The 19,386-nt window shown below is 27.5% G+C and overlaps 3 protein-coding genes and 1 pseudogene across 4 annotated transcripts; 2 read left to right on the forward strand and 2 right to left on the reverse strand.

Annotated features, from left to right (window-relative positions):
• Positions 1 to 259: 259 nt before the first annotated feature.
• Positions 260 to 2,509, reverse strand: LOC112594297 (peroxiredoxin-5, mitochondrial). 2 transcript variants are annotated; one of them, XM_025339006.1, is made up of 5 exons: positions 2,245 to 2,509; positions 2,010 to 2,099; positions 1,809 to 1,943; positions 1,421 to 1,552; positions 260 to 456 (listed from the first exon to the last, which is right to left on the reverse strand). In XM_025339006.1, the coding sequence occupies exons 2-5, from the start codon at positions 2,019 to 2,021 to the stop codon at positions 265 to 267; spliced, it is 471 nt and encodes a 156-aa protein (XP_025194791.1). In that variant the 5' UTR covers positions 2,022 to 2,099; positions 2,245 to 2,509; the 3' UTR covers positions 260 to 264. The 2 variants fall into 2 exon arrangements, with proteins under 2 accessions (XP_025194791.1, XP_025194790.1); XM_025339005.1 differs by lacking the exon at positions 2,245 to 2,509 and having other exon boundaries at positions 2,010 to 2,238.
• Positions 2,510 to 3,939: 1,430 nt separating this feature from the next.
• Positions 3,940 to 5,258, forward strand: LOC112594298. The gene is made up of 4 exons (XM_025339008.1): positions 3,940 to 3,959; positions 4,576 to 4,698; positions 4,778 to 4,894; positions 4,981 to 5,258. The coding sequence occupies exons 1-4, from the start codon at positions 3,957 to 3,959 to the stop codon at positions 5,086 to 5,088; spliced, it is 351 nt and encodes a 116-aa protein (XP_025194793.1). The 5' UTR covers positions 3,940 to 3,956; the 3' UTR covers positions 5,089 to 5,258.
• On the reverse strand, positions 5,128 to 9,500 carry LOC112594296 (probable ATP-dependent RNA helicase kurz). The gene is made up of 14 exons (XM_025339004.1): positions 9,203 to 9,500; positions 8,877 to 9,066; positions 8,597 to 8,812; positions 8,382 to 8,517; positions 7,581 to 7,894; positions 7,275 to 7,507; positions 6,973 to 7,193; positions 6,693 to 6,914; positions 6,234 to 6,457; positions 5,944 to 6,175; positions 5,688 to 5,825; positions 5,448 to 5,619; positions 5,287 to 5,384; positions 5,128 to 5,218 (listed from the first exon to the last, which is right to left on the reverse strand). The coding sequence occupies exons 1-14, from the start codon at positions 9,418 to 9,420 to the stop codon at positions 5,142 to 5,144; spliced, it is 2,691 nt and encodes an 896-aa protein (XP_025194789.1). The 5' UTR covers positions 9,421 to 9,500; the 3' UTR covers positions 5,128 to 5,141.
• A 6,177-nt stretch (positions 9,501 to 15,677) lies between these two features.
• Positions 15,678 to 17,818, forward strand: LOC112594465 (annotated as a pseudogene).
• Positions 17,819 to 19,386: the final 1,568 nt, after the last annotated feature.

Here is a 19,386-nt window from a genome sequence, read left to right on the forward strand (position 1 = left end):
TATTATAAATATTAACAGTTTAAGAAATTATCATCACTATTGGGTATTTACTTAACACTTATACTACTTTAAGTAAAAAATAAAGTAATATTTATTTAGGTATTCAGATAACATATTAAAAAAGAACAAATTTGAAATTTAAATAATATAAATCTATAATTTTTGCTCCGAAAAAATTAATATATTTCTTGTTAAAGGACTATTTTTTATAAATAATTCACATAAATTAATTTGGAAAAAATATAAAATAAAATAAAAATAAAATTACAAAACAATTTTATTAGCTAATGAACAAGACAATCCGGTGTTATCTGGCTCAACATTTAATTGTTCCACTTTACCATTTTTGATTAGCATTGAGTATCTCTTAGAACGGGTGCCGCCTAATGGTGGCAAATCAATGGCCAAATCAAAAGCCTTTGTGAGTTCTGCATTGGGATCAGCTAATAATCGTACCTAAAATAAATGTATTACAAAATCGTTAGTTCTATAAATATTCTAACAATAATATGATACTAATGGGGTTCTAATGTTAATTCTTGATTATTTTTAAGATGCTTTTCAATAATTTCTTTGTATTAAAAATTCAAAATGTATGAGGTAAAAACTAAAGATAACATATTGCCATTTATTTCCAAAGTGTACTTTTTTTTTTTTATAATAATTACCCAGGGCAACCTTAAATAAATTATATTTTCAACAAAGTAACTTTTGTTATAATCAAACTATAGTTTATACATTATATATGTAGAGGTGAATGGAATAATCAATATACTACCTAACCCTTAAATTTAATCATTAAATGTAACTAGTATAAATAATAAATGATCTACACTCTAAATTAATAAAATGAATAATAGAGTTTGTAGTTATAAAATATGTTTATTTTTAAACATGAATATGAATTATTTACAACAATTTTAATGATATGTATTGGTTTTAGCAATTATATTTAAGTATAAAGGTCAAACTTTAATCAGATTTGGTAATCAATAAAGCCATATTTTAAAAACCATGTATAAGCAAAGTATATTTCGATATTATAAAACATAAATTAATGGAAATTTTAAATTTAATTTTATTAATATCTTAATTTTTAAGTTATGTATTATTTAAAACTATTAATCTGAATGTAAACACAGCCAGGAAAATAATAATTTATTATTCAATTTAAATTAAAATATTAATTTGTACTCGGTTAGTCTTTGCCTTCAGTCATTTAATTATTTAGTAATAAATTAATATTAATTTACAAATTTACAAAATTGAGTTTTAAAACATTTTTGTTTAAATTGATAATATTACTTAATTAAAGTATAATTTAAAAATATTTTTAAATAAAAATATAATATTAAATTAAAAATAAGATGTATATTTAGTAAAATAATATTATAATATTAATAGAAATTTTAAAAATTACTTTTCCTTCAGCTTTTTGATCTTGACCCCAAGCTGCCATTACAAAGGCATCATTCACAGAAACGCAGACAATTTCATCTACACCTTTACTTTTGAGATCTGCAGCAGTGTTTATATAACCAGGCAAATGAGTCTAAATACATTTAATTAAATGATTAATAGGTAATAAATATTATATATAAATAGAATATACAGTAAAACCTCTCTATAACGGAATCGTTTGGAACCAACATTTTTTCCGTTATAAAGAGTTTTCTTCATAGAGAGGTAGACAATTATATATTATTTACACCGGAACTATTGACATTTTTTGTTATAATGAGGATTCCATTTAATAGAGGGTCGTTATAGAGAAGTTTTACTGTAGTTAAAAAAATGTAAGTATTTACCTTCGAGCAGCCTGGAGTGAATGCTCCAGGAACAGCAAAAAGTACAACAGTTTTTCCATTGCACAGTTCCGATATATTAACTTTGTTGGCAGGTGTGTTTTCGAACAGGTCTACGTTTGGCACGGTATCTCCAACCTGTCAAAATTAAACATTATAAGAATCAAAATATAAAAATCCTTAAATAATTTAAATTCGTCTTACTTTAACTGGCATCTTGGAGTTTAAGCTAATGCTTATTAGACGTTTGGTGACTGTACTGAGAAGGGTGGACGGGACTGCACTCACCGTCTTCTGTAATGCGCCAATATAACAAAACATGGTTCAAAATAAGCTCGGTATAATTATGTATGAGATAAATGATCCGTAAATAAGCTTAACGCAGTTATTTATTATTAAGTATATAAAATTTATGTGTGTATGTGTGTATGTACTTTACCGTTCAATGAAAATGATTTATATTTTTAAAATGTAAATGATTGACTGATGATCGGTAGGGATAGCAGACGAACACAAATGATGAGTTTTGACTATTGAGTAAGTTCAAACTATGGCGATCGGTGAACTACGAATGTCAAGTCCTCTGTCCTAAGTCCCACTACTGCCACTGCCATCTGTCAAGGCCAACGTAAAGTGATAATACTGATAATCGTTGCCCGCAGGCCGGCGGAAACTGACTGCACTGATCGGTGGTTGGGTGACGGGTGTTGGTCAGGTCTGGTGCATAGATAATGGCGCGAACGCAAACTGTACAATACACATTACATATTAATAATGTAAATTCGTAAATCTTTAAACTTTTGTCGAGTAATACTTTATTATGGTCAACCGTGTCCGTGTGTAGATACAAAATATGATAATTTATTGATATATTAGGTATGGGCGCCATTTGTACAGTATTATATAGTTTATTATTGTACAGCAAAAATGTCATTATTTCTTAACGGGTTAAACGTCGTAAACCCAAAGGCGGGTTCACAGCAACGCCGTTCGTTGTATCGTATTCATAATTTACCGTAAACTGGATTCAACTCAACTTTTGGACACGACAGACGAAAACGTGAACCCGGCTTAATACTTCTATACGGTGAATGCAAGGGGGCACACTTCTCGGATCGGGAAAAAAGCCTATCGGCGACTGGATCGGTTGATGTTCGATAATGACTTGACAAAATTAATTTTTTTTATAAATTTTATCGCGAGTGTCGGATATAAAATAAATGCTTTCTTTAAAGCATTATATTCATCGTTCATACTGTTCATAGTGTTTATGCCTCTAATCTCAATTAGGTTTCGAAAATTCGAACTTTCAAATTCAAACGTATAATAGTACACAATACACACATCAATATCAAACATGGCGGTGCGGCGGCTGAGTCGGCACCAATGAAAATATCGCAATCGACATTACCACGCAAACGTGGTAGTTGTCGGCACCGGTATCAGTAGACCATGGTTGCCGGTTTCCCGATTACCAGATTTCTTTTAGGTTGGCTACTGCCTAGTGCCTACTGCTTACAAATTACGATACTTCGTGACTTGTATCATACTATCATCTGTAAGCATTTTAATTTTAACATTTTAATTTTTTAACACATAATTAAATGATTAAATGTCTGTACGGGATTACAGCATCTTCTTTGTCGTGTTTTAGAATTTACAGCATCACATAACAATATTTTGACTTTACTATGATGAAATTTCTAGACTAAAAATAATTATTCTAATGTATAGTTACAATGTCAATCACAAAAGTGGATATTTTATGAATTCGTCTTAATCAACCACCTCGGTTCATGATCATGATAATGCCGCTTTATCACTACACAGTATACAGGCACTTCGCACATGGCATTATATAGTATACACTATACAATGATATAGATTTTAAAATATAAAGATAATTTTAAGATATGAATTCAGAGTTTTTGAATTTGTGTTAAATTCAATTTTGACTTTAGCCTATTCGTCGTGATTTTAATAAAATAACGTAATTCTGTGTTAAAATAATTTCTTAAATCAACAAAGTCATAATTAATCAAAATTTTCCTGTACTACCGATTTTGCTTTTTGTTAATTATTTTAAATTTTTTTAACAATATAATTTAATAGTCTAGTTTGTGTGGAAAAATGAAGAAAAATAGAAACTCAATGGTGATATATATTAAAATTTACAAATAATAATTATTATGCATTTTATAGCCCCGTGTAGATGTATTTTTTGTACATCAAGAATAATTACTTTTCTTTAGATTTTAGTATAAATAAAAACAATTTTACAGTACCATTGATTAATACTACCTGATAATTAATAGTGGCATTAATAATAGTTATTTAGTGTGTCTTCTTCAATATTTAACTGTCAACCATAATAGTGGTTTCATAAAAAAGAAAAAAATATGTGTGTAAGGTTTTAATGAAACATTATTGACATTGATGCTCAATATAACACTCCACAAAACACCAGTTGAGAAATAATAGTTAATAAGATAATGAATCATAGTGAGGAATTGTAGATATAGTAGTAGTAATAATACCAAAAGACCTGTGATACCTAATAATAAAAAAAAATAAAATACTATAATACCTATTCTAGGTATTATAAATAATAACATTAATTTTGAGTATTTTAAATTAAAAATTTAATTATATTTAAACAGTAAATCCAAATGTATTGAAAGATATACCATAATTTTTGAGAAATCGGGTTGACCTAAGAAATATTGAATTTTTGTGTTGACAGTAATATATTTTTGTTATCTACTTACAGAAAAACAAATCTAAGAAAAGTGAAAACCAAACAGATACAGAAGCTATTAAGAAAAAAAAACTGACTAGTAGACAAAGAAAAGCACTTACTAAAATTATAGAAAAAAAACAAAAGAGCCAAAAGGTGATATATTTTGTAGTTATTATTAACATTACCTATTAGACTATACATTTTGTTTTATTATTTTTAAATTAATTTTTAGAGATCTGAAATGTTAAACGAATTGAAGAGTCTTGAACTTTCAGCACCTTCATTGTCTTTGATGACATCCATAAGTCAAACTCAAACAAGTGGATTGAGAAACGCTTTGAGGCAAAAAGTAAAAATATTATACAATTATTTTAATTTTATATTATGTAATATTCAATTTAAAACAAACTGTGATAAAAAAATTTATAATTTTAGAAAAAAAGTCAAACAGTTAAGCCTATTGAAGAAAATAGGAGCTCAGATGAGATGACGGTTGATGAAGATATTGGTTCAGAAATTGACGAGGATGAAATTGTACAATAGTTTATTTATATTACTTAAAATCACATTCACCAGAAAGTCTGTAATTATTAATTTTATAATGGTGGCCATATTGATTTTACTTCTTTATGAGCTGATTGTGGTAACCATGTTAAATATTCTTCCAACAGATCTGTAAAAACGAAATAAAGATTGTTGTTAACATCAGACAATTTTATTATTTAATCAATAAAAATTTACATGTTGGCTTTTTTAACCAATGTTCTTTAATTTTTTTTGCTGAATCATCGTGATTTTTGATTAATGATTGTGTGAGCAAATAAAATGATTCTTTTAAGCTAAAAAATAAAATAAAACATAAAATAACATAATTGTTCATATAAAACAGAGTATGTACTTACAATTTTAACCAAGGTTTTACTATGAGATCAGGTTCTGACAACAGATGTTGCCTAAAATCTTGCAACTGTGGAAAAACTTTTCCGCTCAGTATAAAAAAAGCTAACCAACAATATTTTTGTTCAATATTAGGAAATTCAATCTCAGCTTGTGGTAATGACCATCCAGCTTGACCTGAATAAAATGTAATTTTGACTATTAGATTACAGTGTTCAAGAAAAAAAAATAGTAAAATAAATTACCATAAGTTGCATTAACTGTACAGAACATTTTCTCAGTTTCTTCATCATACCTTGGTGTAGGATCATCTAATACTTTTAATGTCTTACATAAACTACTAGCATACACAGGTAACCATTCTGGTTCAATTGCAGTAAGGCCTTAATGAATGAATTGTTATAAAACAATAAATGTTTAATATCATTTTGTACATTAAGATTTGCAGTTAAAAAAATAAAACTAATTGAACTAATGTAAATATCATTATTATTTATATACCTTTAATATACATTTTGTCTTGTACTTCAAATATCTCCTGGTAAACTAACCATTCTGGTTTACTCTTCTTTAAAACACTACTGTTATGTATGTATACTATTGCTGTTAAATTAGATGCGTAATAAGCAGCCTTATTTGGCCTTATGCCATTTCTATTTAATTCATTTGTAGTTAGTCGCCTTGCAACTCTATCCAGCATACCAGCTAATACGATTTGTCTTATTTGTTTCACCTACAAACAATATTTTTTGTATTATATTAAGACTAGAACAATTCATAATCTGTCATACTTGTATTGGTGTTGGTGGTGTCATATCTAAATCAGTATTTAATTTTAAAGATGGCACATTTATGTTGAGTTGATTAATTAATTGATTATTCAATTTCCAAGCTTCTAAAATTGATTTTTGATGTAATCCTGTTTTGATGCAATAATCTTGTAGACCTCCTAATCCTGATTTTTTCATTGCATGACTCGCGCCACCCATAGATCGTAGTATCACCATTATATCACCTAGATATTAAAAAAAAAAAAATACAATATTGATATTTTATATTTTTATGCAAATAAATGTAACATAATAATGTTAATTATAAATTTTTAATTCAATTTTTCAATCCTATTACTTGTAATAATAAATAAAAAATGTTAATATTTAAATAGAAAATAATCAAGAGAAGTAAAACTTACAAAAAAAATTATTTTATTAATAAAAATTTGTATAAATGTGTTGTTTATAGTTTTTTACCTAAGAGTAAAAATTCTCCTTTGTTTGCCCATGAAAGTTTGGTTTTTTTCCAAGCTTCAATATTGTCGCCAGGTAAATATTCTTGAACAGACATAGCAGAAATTATGAACAGCATATACTGTAACAAACTACGGTCTTTACTCAAACACAGCATTTTGGCATAGTGAGGAGATAATGGAAAAGCAGCCATACTCTTTCCCAGAGGTGTGATATTGTTGATTTCTAAACATGTTTTTAAATAATCACTTATTTAATAGTTTAATATTATATTATAGTTTACCAATGACATTTTTGTCAGCTTCTAAAGCACCGAGTGTAATTAATCGTTTTTCTGCTCCTAAAATTGTCTGTTTATCTGGTGGTGTAGGAAATGGAAAACTAGTAATTTTATCAATTTTCATTGATTTCATTTGTAAAATAACATTGTCAATAGGAGTGGTTTGAATTTCAGGTAAATTCCATTCAGGAAATTCGTCATTGAATAAAGCAGATGAAAATAAACTATAAGATAAAAACAAAGAATATGTAAAACAAAATTTTTATTATAACAAAATAATACTGTAATAAAAACTGTACACTTACCGATAACAGTGTCCAGGTGAAGTTCTTCCAGCTCTACCAGCTCTTTGATTTGCTGAAGCTTTACTTTCCCAAACAACCGAAAATCTTGAAACACTAGTCAATGGATCATATTCTCGAATTTTAGTTTTTCCACAGTCAACTACATACTTGACATTAGGTATAGTTAAAGAGAGTTCTGCTACATTTGTACTTACAACACACATACGACAACCCGGAGGAGGTGGTTCAAATATCTAAAAGTATAAAAGATTTAATGTTAAAATGATCTTAGATTTATTATGTATAATAACCAATAAGTAAATTAACCTTTGATTGTTTATGGGCAGGTAACATTGAATAAAGAGGAAGTACCCATAGTGGTAATGAATTGATTTTCATGATTTTACTTGGCACTTCATCATCATCATCTTCATCATTACTTGAGTTATCCGAAAGAATTAACTCATCTTCTGAATGCATTTCAATATCATAATCATCTAAATTAATATCAGGCAAAGGTTTTCCAATTTCTTTTTTTATTTTGGGCTTACATTTGGTATTTACACTTATTTTAGAATCTGTTTCTTGATATGGAAATGCTTTACGAAGCTTTGATACCAATTGTTTTACTTCTAATTTACCTGTAAATAAATATTTTTTTTTTAACTTAATTAATAATATTAAATTTTAATAGCAAATAAAGAAACAAATACAGTCAGTTTAGTACTTCAGCTTTTATTTCTAAAATATGGTTTTTGAAGCTGAAATTTTTGGTATTTCAAACTTTTTTAATCTTATGAGTTAAATCTAAAATTACCAAGTTCAAATGAAAATCAGAGTAAGAAGAAAATTTGTTTTTGAGAAATAAATTTCATATCATGATGAAAAGTTTTTACATAATGTATTTTTTTGGTTATAGACTATTTTAATCTAAATATTGGAACATTTACTTATGTGATTTTAAAACTCAATCTAAAATATTCTTAAATTTGCATAAAAAAACCATTTAGACAATGTATGAACAATTTTTTTTTTATAGATAAAAATAATCTACATAAAAAAAAAAATCTAATTACATTGTCGTGGTACTCAACTGTGTTAATAACCAAATAATATACAAAGAAATACCAGTTAGAAACACTAAAATAGCTCCAGCTGGTAAATTGGAATGAATTTTACAGATTTTATTGTAAGCTTCAGCTAAATAATCATGTGGAGTTTTCTTGTTGAAGTGAATTGTCACTGGAAACTGTCTTGAGCTCAGCTACATTAACATTTTCAAAATATTTAATATTAAAATGTTTATTTAACAAATTGTTATTTTTTATTTTTTTATTATTTACTTCAATAATAGGCGGTGGTTGGGGAAAAAGTTTTTGGTTTTTTGAAAAATCATCAACTTTAAGAGTAGCAGACATAATGATTAACTTTAAGGGACTAGATCTTTTTTGACGCAGGCGAACAATACGAGATAAGATGCCAATCAGTATATCAGAAAACACTCGTCTTTCGTGAGCCTCATCTAATATGATTGCTGAATAATTCTTAAGCAAAAAATCCTAAAAATAAACAAAATCATATTAATTTTTTTACTACTTTAATACATTAAACATTCAAATTTACGTTTTGGATCTCTTTCAACAATACACCATCAGTCATAAACTTTATTTTTGTATTAGGTCCTGCATTTCCTTCAAAACGTATTAAATATGACACAATATCGGATGTTTCATTTAATTCTTCTGCTACTCGTTGAGATACAGATATTGCAGCAATACGTCTAGGTTCTGTGACACCAATCATTTTATTTCCACTAAAATTAACAAATAATACATATTTATATTAGTTAATTGATTTATTAATGATTGAGTTACGTTAAATCTATTTGATTATACATTATTTACAAAATATAAAGTATTGAATTATATTTGTCAAATAAGTGTGTTTACTTTGAGTAGCCTGCTTCATATAAAAATTGAGGCACTTGTGTAGTTTTTCCACTACCAGTCTCACCAACAACAATAATGACATCATTTTCACTGATTGCTTCCATAATGACTTGTTCTTCACCAATAATCGGTAACTTTGAACGTGATTTTATAATTTCTGATGTTCGATTGATCGGTACTGGCTGTTTTTTAACAGCAGAATTTAATTTGTCACTCATAATGACTTATTTTTGAAAAATATACGATCGATTTAATGATTAAATAGTGTAAAATAAATCAAAATGTAAACCATGACAAAATAAATGTGAAGAAAATGAAAAATTTAAATTATTTGAATTTCTCACGTGGTGGTAATGTTTATTTTTTGTGGTTCAGCAATACGTGATAACTGATAAGAAAATTTGATATGCAACAATGATAGAAAAAAAATGATATAGTAACTGATATCCATCGCAGAATAGGAGAAATTTACCATTTGGTAATTATTGTTATGCTGACTGTTGACTAGTTAATCCCACGTCATCGAGACCCTGTTAACCAATAATCATTCTGATGAGATTTTATACCAGATCTAAGTCATTCAAATTTCGAGAAAAATGGTACTTAGTCGTTTAAATCCACCGACATTTATAGGTCCAAGGGCGCCCATATAGGGTGAAACTTCTGTTTAAGGAAAGTAGGACAAATGTGTAACCTCCTTCCACTACGGACATAAATCCAAAATATGTATCTGCAGACTGCAAAAATGTAATCTTAATATTAAATTATAACTAGGGTTCGGAAATTGTAGGAATTACATATTGTTCTGTATCGTGTATATTCTTAATTTATAACAGACCAAGTTAGAAATCTGACTATACAATGGAGAGTTAAAAAATTAAAAATGCATAAATTGCATATTTTGTCAATTCTAACTAAAAAAAAGGTGCATATTTCATTGATTTTATACGTATATTATGTATATTTCACTGATTTTATGCGTATATTATCCATATTTCATATTTTTCTTAAAAAATGAATTTTTTGATTTTTTAATCTGTACTTTTATTTCAATTACTATTGAATATAAAACTCAAAATGATCAATGAAGGTACTTTCCAATCTTTGACGATTGTCATCGTTACAGTCAACAATTAAATTAATAACAGCGAACCTTAACCTAACTATTGGTGGTTCAATGCAATAGGTAATTTAACAAGTATTAGAAAACATGTATTTTTTTCGTAATTTCAAAAATACTACAAAAAAAATTTTTAATAATATTTTTAACTTGATAAGATGTCAAAATGCCAATCAGTTATAACTAGTTATAAGGTTTTTTCAGTTATATAGACAGTTTTTATGTATTTTATTATTTTATTAATTTATTAATAACATCTGTTGTAATTTTTTTGGAATTTAGAATATTTTTTTTGCATATTTTGTCTTTTTTAGCTCATACAATTTCCGAGACTAAATTTTGATTAATTAGTTTTAAAAACAGTATAAAATTGTATTTACGTGGGTATGATAATTATCAATAATAACATCATAATGTGATACCGACTAGCCGACTCCGTGGAACATGTGCTGTTAGATATAAACTCTACAGTATTGAAGGAACATGACGAAGAACATCAACTGATCAGCAATGATAATTTAGAAGAGTAGTGGCGGACATCGTACGTTCGATTGTCGACTGCAGTTGTCGGATCGTGCAATTCGCATCCGAATTAACTGTATACACCGCAGACGATGCACCCGACGAAGGTGAGGCTGTATAATTCAACGAAGACGATAGCAGCGGTAGTGGAACGTTTGTCGACGACGTGACAGCGGCCGAAGTAATTTCGGATAAGGGCACGATGACGGATGTGAGGAATTCGTCTGGTAACCTGGTAGGCTGGCTCATACCGGAAGTGTAAATTGCTCCTGCAGCAGTGCCCCTCGAGACCGAAAGACGCGATTCGCAGCCTTTGTGTGGAGTGGAATTAAACGAGTAGCCGATCGCCTAGTGATATGTGTTTTCTATGGACCACCATCCGCGGATTCCTACATATTTTACACTTAGTAGACGGGTATTCGGACGAGAAGGCATCGACAAACCCACCTGAGACCCACACAAAAAAGTACAGATCATGTGTAGACGAACGGTCTTCTGGGTGGTTGCCGACACACGAAACCCTCTATATCTCAATGGACGTTGGGCTGCGCTCTGAAAAACTACAGATAGTATCCGGTCCTGCACTGGTCTTCGTTCGTTTCCTGTTTCTTAGTCGCCACAACAGTCGGTTTTATTAATTAAATTAAAAAACAAATAATTTTTTTTCATTGGTTGCGCCCAAATTATCGACGTTCACCACACACATAACGCCGCTCGTCGTCATTGAGCCTCATTTGATGCCGCATTATCCCGTCGCGAGCAAGATAACGTTGTTAAGATAACTATAGTGATCCACGATCTTTCATGCATTTGCATCTATATACTATGCCATCACGTATCGGTATCCCGCCACCTAAATCATGTTTTTATTTTCTTCTAAAGACTACTTTGAGTCACTACTAACTCTTTTTTACTCTTTAAATATTTATCACATTTAATAATGGTATTTTTGTTTATATCATAAAATCAAACATTTACTGTGTGATGAGCCACTTTGAGCTGTGTATATTTAAAAATCAAAAATGCTTTATTCTTTAAGTTACCTTGTTGTTTATGAGCACTATATTATGTTACAATAATAAAATGAATTGTTTGCACAATAAAGTACGGTTATATTGTTATTCGTATTGTTGAGTATATATTTTGCAGCTAAAAATGTATTAAATGTTCAATTTGTACAGCTAATAAAAGCTACTTATCATTATATTTTTTAAGCACAATAACGTTTTTAAAATATTAAGATTAGTTGTAAGCTAATATACTTACAATATAACTAATAATATAACTTTGAAATATGTGCTGTAAATAGCTCGAAAAATCAAAAAAAATTTGCATTCAACTTGAAAAAATTATAAATTTATTAGAAAAAAAATTAAATTAAATTTTACAATTTCATAATTTACAGTTAAAAGTAAAAGAATGTTCCAAAAATTCAAATATTTTTAAAAAATTAACCATATAAATCATTATTTTCAACAAAATTCGATTATTTTATATATTATGTGAAAATATACCTAAAAAATAGTACTAAAAACACTAAATTAGCAAAATAGCAATAAAAACCGCAAATACGCAAAAAATAGCAAAATAAAATTTCGTCTATAACATCAGAGAAGTGTAAAATATAGTTATATCTTACTTCTTCTTGCATAAAATCTTTGAAATAATAATAATTCTAATGTTTAGGATATTAATAAAATCTGATGTTTCCTTTGCTCTCGTTTCTTACTTTTGTAAAAGCTTATGTAAGCAATCTAATGGACGACCGTTGTACGAATCACCAAGTGTCATCGGTTTTACGTCGCTCAATCCATCGTGTATCGTTCCCACGTTTGGTTCGATTCAGTTTTTTCAGTTTTTTGCACCATTGATTGTCGTTTGTTGGTTTCGCGTTAAAGTCAGAGTCGTCCAACCAGCTTACCATCTCTGACCGAACCCTAGCGGCGGATTTCAGTATACTTGGTGTTTCAGATCTGCACATTTTGTGCATTAGTTCCCATCACCCCGCGTATACTGTTTATTTACCATTATTCTACTCATATATACCATTTGTTGTTTTTATATTTATTATTATTATATACTCTAGCCAGTAGAGTTATTGTAAATTATTATTATTATTATTATTATATTGAAAGACTAACATAAATATTATCTATAGCAATAAAGTATATATGATATATAACAACGGTTTTTGTCTATTTGATTAGTGACTACCTAAATATTTTTTCTGGTATAGTTAAGATTTGTTTTTCCTATACATATAGTGATTATAGGCAACATTATAAAACAGTTCATTATTTATTTAAAGTTTTCAGAAATAAACCAAATATAAAATAAAAATGAATTTCTACAAGAATTTCATCGCAGTATTTACAGCTTACAAGTTTATTTTATGGATTATGATATCACAAAAAATACTCTATTGTTTTTCTGCTACTTTAAAACGTAAGTAAATTAGTTTTATAAGGCGTAATATAATTATTATAATTGTTAGACCCGATTTTTAAAATAAATTATTAAATTTGTTTAAATACAATTTTAAATCAATAACTAAGCTATTGATTATAAATTAAATTTTAATATAAGTATTGTTCATTTAGTTCATTAAAATACAATTAAAAATAAAATACTCAGAAAAATTTCGTTTATAAAATATCTCCTCAAATTGCAATTTATTATTAGTTCATTTAGTTCATTTGATTTAGTTTTTAATATTTTATGTTAAATACAAACAATTTTCAAAATCACTGATGAAAATTCACAAGTAAAAGAATACACTTTATGAAAGATTATATATATATATATATATATATATATATATATATAGTAAGCTACGTATAAACAATCTGTACTTTCTATCATTATCATATAGTATTTATTTACTACCTAGTCCTAGTACAAGTATTTTTTTTTCACTAGTTTATGTGATGGTAGATTGAATAGAAAGATTTAAATGTTTTATTGAAGTAAGAATCCACTCATTAATCACACTTAATAAGATAAATAAATAAAAAAAACAATAATTAATATTTAAAATTTGAATAATAATCTAATCTGCATTTAATTAAAGGCAAGACTTATATAAATATTTAACGAATTAATTATAATAGATATTAAAAAAATTATCGTAAATAAAAAGTTAAAAAATATGTGTTTAAAATATTAATTTTATTTAAACTTTTTAAAATTTACCTACGTATTTAATCTATAATATTTTACTAGGGGTCGATTAATTTAAGCTTAATAATAGGTATATTATATTTCAAAAATGACTACAATAAAATAGAATTAATAATTAATTTTATACATATTTTAATAAATAATACATGAAATAAACCATGAGTTTTTTTTCCACACTTCAGGCCTTTTCCTCCGCACTTTTTCTCGAAGACGTTTTAATACTTCTAGATAGTACCATCGGTTAACAGTTTGTCCTGCAGGTAGAAATTCGTGATGAATAACTCCTACGTTGTCGAAAAAAACTGTTAACATGACTTTGACGTTTGATCTAACCTGACGAGCTTTTTTTGGTCTTGGAGAAAATTTACCAACCCACTGTGATGATTGGACTTTTGTCTCAACATCATAGCCATAGACCCATGTCTCATCACCCGTTATAATTTGCTTCATGAACATGTCATCATCGTTAGCGCGATCTAACAATTCTTGACAGATTGTTACGCGGTTGTCTTTTTGATCTTGCGACATCAACCGAGGGACAAATTTTGCTGCAACACGGTGCATTCCAAGTTTTTCGACCAGGATTTCATGACATGAACCAACCGATATGTTACAATCTTCCGCGATTTCTCGAATAGTTAAACGTCTATTAGACCGCACAATTTCATTGACTTTTGTCACATGAGCATCGTCTGTCGATGTCGACGGACGTCCTGAACGTGGGTCGTCATCAACTGATTCCCGACCGTCTTTAAAGCGTTTAAACCAGTCGTAACACTGTGTACGTCCTAAAAAAATGTACGTCTTAAACACTGATCACCATAAGCATTTTGCAACATTTTGTGAGTCTCAGTAAAAGATTTACAAAGTTTAACACAAAATTTAATATTAATACGTTGTTCGTGAAAATTACTCATCTTAAAAATCGCACAATACACACGACTCGTCTACTTTGAACGCGCACAGTTAATGATTCGATAGCAATAAACATTTGGGATTTAATTGAAAAGATAGCTGCTTATCTCTATTTTATTTTGATATAATAACATTTACAATAATGTAATTTTTCTATTTTTAGAAACGATAGTTCGGGAACTTTTTGAACAGACCTCGTATTTTAGAAGTCTTTGTCCAGTTTACTTTAATTAAACATCAACTATAATAAAAATGAACTCAAATATGTTTAATAGTACAAAATTTTCAATTAAATAATTATAGACTTATACTTACTAATCGTTTGTATTTTTCTATTTTTTATCATACCTAGATTTTGACAAGAAAGACACTATAGACACGTATAATTTAAATTTAGCGAATAAAAAGGCCCTTGAGGATAAGTATAACGACATCAATATTAATAACAATCTAAATAGTTTGGAAACTCCATTTAATTGGGTAATTGATATCGATGGCCGAAAGCATGGAAAAAAATATTCCAAAAATCATGAAAAAGAGAAAATTCATCAAGCTAATCTACGAAAATCTAGAGATGTAACTTATAAAAAATCACAAGATAAATCACAATTGGAATTAAGTAAATATAATAATCATAATCTCGATTCACAAGATAATAAAAAGAGCAATACAAAAACAAAATTGCTTAATAATCAACACCATAATGAAGAATTAGTAAAGAATAAATTAATAGAGAAAATGGATACTAACAAAGAAGATAAAACTAGTCATAAATCAAAAGATGAATCGAGTGATGAATCTATTATATATCCACATAGTTTAACAAGTAAGCAATCTTATAAAAAACCATCTCATAAGATACACGAAAAATTAATGGATACAACAATAGATATGTCAATGAAAAAGTCAAATAAATTGAATAAAATAACTGGACCTAATTTAGACGATTCACGCAATTCTGATAAATATTTAAAAAATGTAGCAAAAAAACATTTAAGTAAAAATTCAAATGAAAAATCAGAAAAGATATCAAATAATAAATTCAGTAAAGGTCAAAAAAATTTAAAAAATGAACATCAAAAATCTAGTTCAAGTAATAAAAAAATTAATAAAAAAATAAAAAATAAATTAAAAGAAGCTCAAACCAATCAATCAAACAAGCATTCTAATAGCCTTAAAAATAGTAATTGTAAACAAAAACCTAATAATAAATTAAAAATTAAACTGAATAGTGAATTGGATGAATCAGATGAAGACTTAAGTGATACGACAGATATTGAATATAGCGATGTAACACAAAAAACAAGCGGTCATGTTAGAAAAATACCAAGCAATAAATTAAAAAAAGTGTGTAATTTCAAATTAGATAAAGACCATAGTTATTTAAATGATAAGCGCACAAAACAAAAACCAAGTAATAAAGTGGATAAAAGCTTAAATAATAAATTAAAAGAAGAATCAAGTGGAGGTGAATCAGACGATGAATCAAATGATTCAAATGAAAACGAATATAGCGATGTATCAAACAAACATGCTAACAATTTAAAAAATAACCATAAAAAGAATAAATTGGATAACAAAGTAGGTAAAAGGTCAAATAATAAATTAAAAGAAGAATCAAGTGAAGGTGAATCAGACGAAGAATCAAATAATTTAATTGAAAATGAATATAGCGATGTAACAAACAAACAAGATCATAATTTAAAAAATAACCGTAAAAAACAGAAATTGATTAAAAAGGTGGATACAAGTTCAAATAATAAATTAAAAAAGAAATTGAGTGGCCAATCAGATGAAGAATTAAATAATTCTATAAAGAATAAACATGCAGATATGTCTAATAAGGATACTAATAGTTTAAAAAATAAACATGAGCATAAAAAAACAATTGGTAAAGTAGGCAAAAAATCAAGTAATAAATTAAAAGAAGAACTGAGTGATGAATCCGATGAAGAATTAAATGATTCAACTGAAAATGAATATAGCGATGTATCAAACAAACAAGATCATAATTTAAAAAATAACCGTAAAAAACCGAAATTGAAAAAAAAAGTAGATACACGTTCAAATGATAAATTAAAAAAAAAATTGAGTGGCGAATCAGACGAAGAATTAAATGATTCAATTGAAAATGAATATAGCGATGTATCAAACAAACAAGATCATAATTTAAAAAATAACCGTAAAAAACAGAAATTGAATAAAAAAGTGGATACAAGTTCAAATTATAAATTAAAAAAGGAATTGAGTGGCGAATCAGATGAAGAATTAAATAATCCTATAAAGAATAAACACGGAAATACGTATAATAAGCAAGCTAATAGTTTAAAAAATAAACATCAGCATAAAAAAACAACTAGTAAAATAGGCGAAAAATCAAGTCATAAATTAAAAAATGAATCAAGTGGTAAATTAGAAAATAAATTAAATAATTTAGAAAATGAGGAACCAAGCGACGAATTTAATAATGAATTGTATGAATCCCAAAGTAAGAAATCTAAAAAAAAATCTGGAACTAAAAATAGGAAAAGAAAGGTATAATATTTAAATCGGATGAAAACACGCGGGCACTATAAACGAAGAATCACCCGATAAATTTATAATTGTTAAGCACAATAGCTCCTTAAATTAGCAAGTAAAACAAAAATCGAATACTAAAATAAAAAAAGAGAGATAATGAACTAAAACAACATTAGAGAAATAAATCAAATAAAGATTTACGAAATAATAAATCAGATGAATTAATAAAAATTACTCAACATAATTATTACTCTTATGAATTGCCAGATGAATTTAAAATGATTCAAGTGAAAAGCGAAGTAAACCGTTGTCAAAACTTAAATGTTGTTAAGCTATCTTGTATAGTTTTCCAACTCTAAAATTAAAACATAAATATTTATAGCAACAAATAATAATATAAAAAAAAGAATTAAAAGATATAGTCAAAATGTAATTATAAATAAGTATAATTATTAACATATAAAAAAAAATAATGTAGAGATATTTTCTTTTTTTGAAAAAATAAAACTTCAAAAATCTACATGTGTATTTTTAATTTTTATATTATTATGCTGGAAATGTAATCAAACATAAATTTTCAGCTAAACATATAACTCTTGTATGAAATTATAAATAATTACGAACAATTTTGAAAAAAATACTTAGGTTATTTCCTACTTTCTAGTTTTTATACTACAAGAGTATAAATAATATTAAATAGAGTTAAAATATTGGTTAACAAATTTTTTTAAATATTATTTAAAACACTTATAATTTTGAATACGTAAATTCGAATTTATACTCAAAAACCGATGTACTGAAATGCATTCTAATTTAGTCTATTCAGAAAATGTACTTACCTTCTTATAATTAACAAATAATTTAATCCATAATATGTAACATCACTAACATCCATTAATTAGTTGTTGTGCTGACGGCAGCCCAGTGTTAGAGAAAAGAAATCTATGATTTATCGATGTTTAAGATTTATATAAGGATAAGCTCGCAGTGCTTGATATGGAAAAAAATAGAAGATGGACTTGGTGGGAGTTGGATGAAAACGAGCGTTTAGCTACCCATAATCCCAAAAAAATTATTACATTTATTATATAAAAATATTTTAAAAGAAAGAAACGCTTACCTATTTATTATTTTTGTTATCACTTTTTACCGGTCGGCAATCAACGTCGTTTTCACGAACCCGTGTACCGTGGTATTAATTAACAGTTTATGATAAAAAAAAATCATACTTAAGGAATTGGAATAAGTCGAGTTATTACATCATTCAATGAAATTATAATTATTTTATATTACGATTTTTATAAAGATATAATCCATGAAATATATTAAATATAATATCTATTATCTATGGCATAATCACAGATTATGAAAAGCCGATTAAATAACATTACAAAAACGTTCATTTACGTTAAACACAATTTTTAGTAGTTATTTAAAAATAGTAAACTATATGCTACGAATTGCATTTCGCGCAGCATAATATACGGCGAAAAAACCTTTTTGTCATTTCCAAAAGAAACGGTGACTATTTTCAATATTATAATATACCATGAACTCGATCCCTGTTTTTTCTGTGTTATTGGAAACGTCTGCCAAAATTTGCATCGGAGTACCCTTTGTTTCGATAGCTTCGGACGCTACACTTATCTTAATGTTCGGCAGTGAAATACATCGTCTTGTTGCTTGTTAATGGGCTTGTGTCATCGGACACCTAACCAAAATATCCTCTTAGTTTTTGAATTTATCAATAATTTTAAATTGTGTAATTTAAAAACTGTAAAAAAAAAATAATTGTCAACTGCAAAAATATCTTTTATATGATCAAGTTAAAATTGAAAATAAATATTGTATTTATCGACAAAAAAAAGCCAACGGCACGTAGTGTTCCCAAGCGGTCACCCATCCAAGTACTAACTACGCCCGACGT

Source organism: Melanaphis sacchari, unplaced genomic scaffold (genome assembly GCF_002803265.2).
Source record: "Melanaphis sacchari strain LSU unplaced genomic scaffold, SCAv2.0 Contig22_pilon_pilon, whole genome shotgun sequence".
NCBI lineage: Eukaryota > Metazoa > Arthropoda > Insecta > Hemiptera > Aphididae > Melanaphis > Melanaphis sacchari.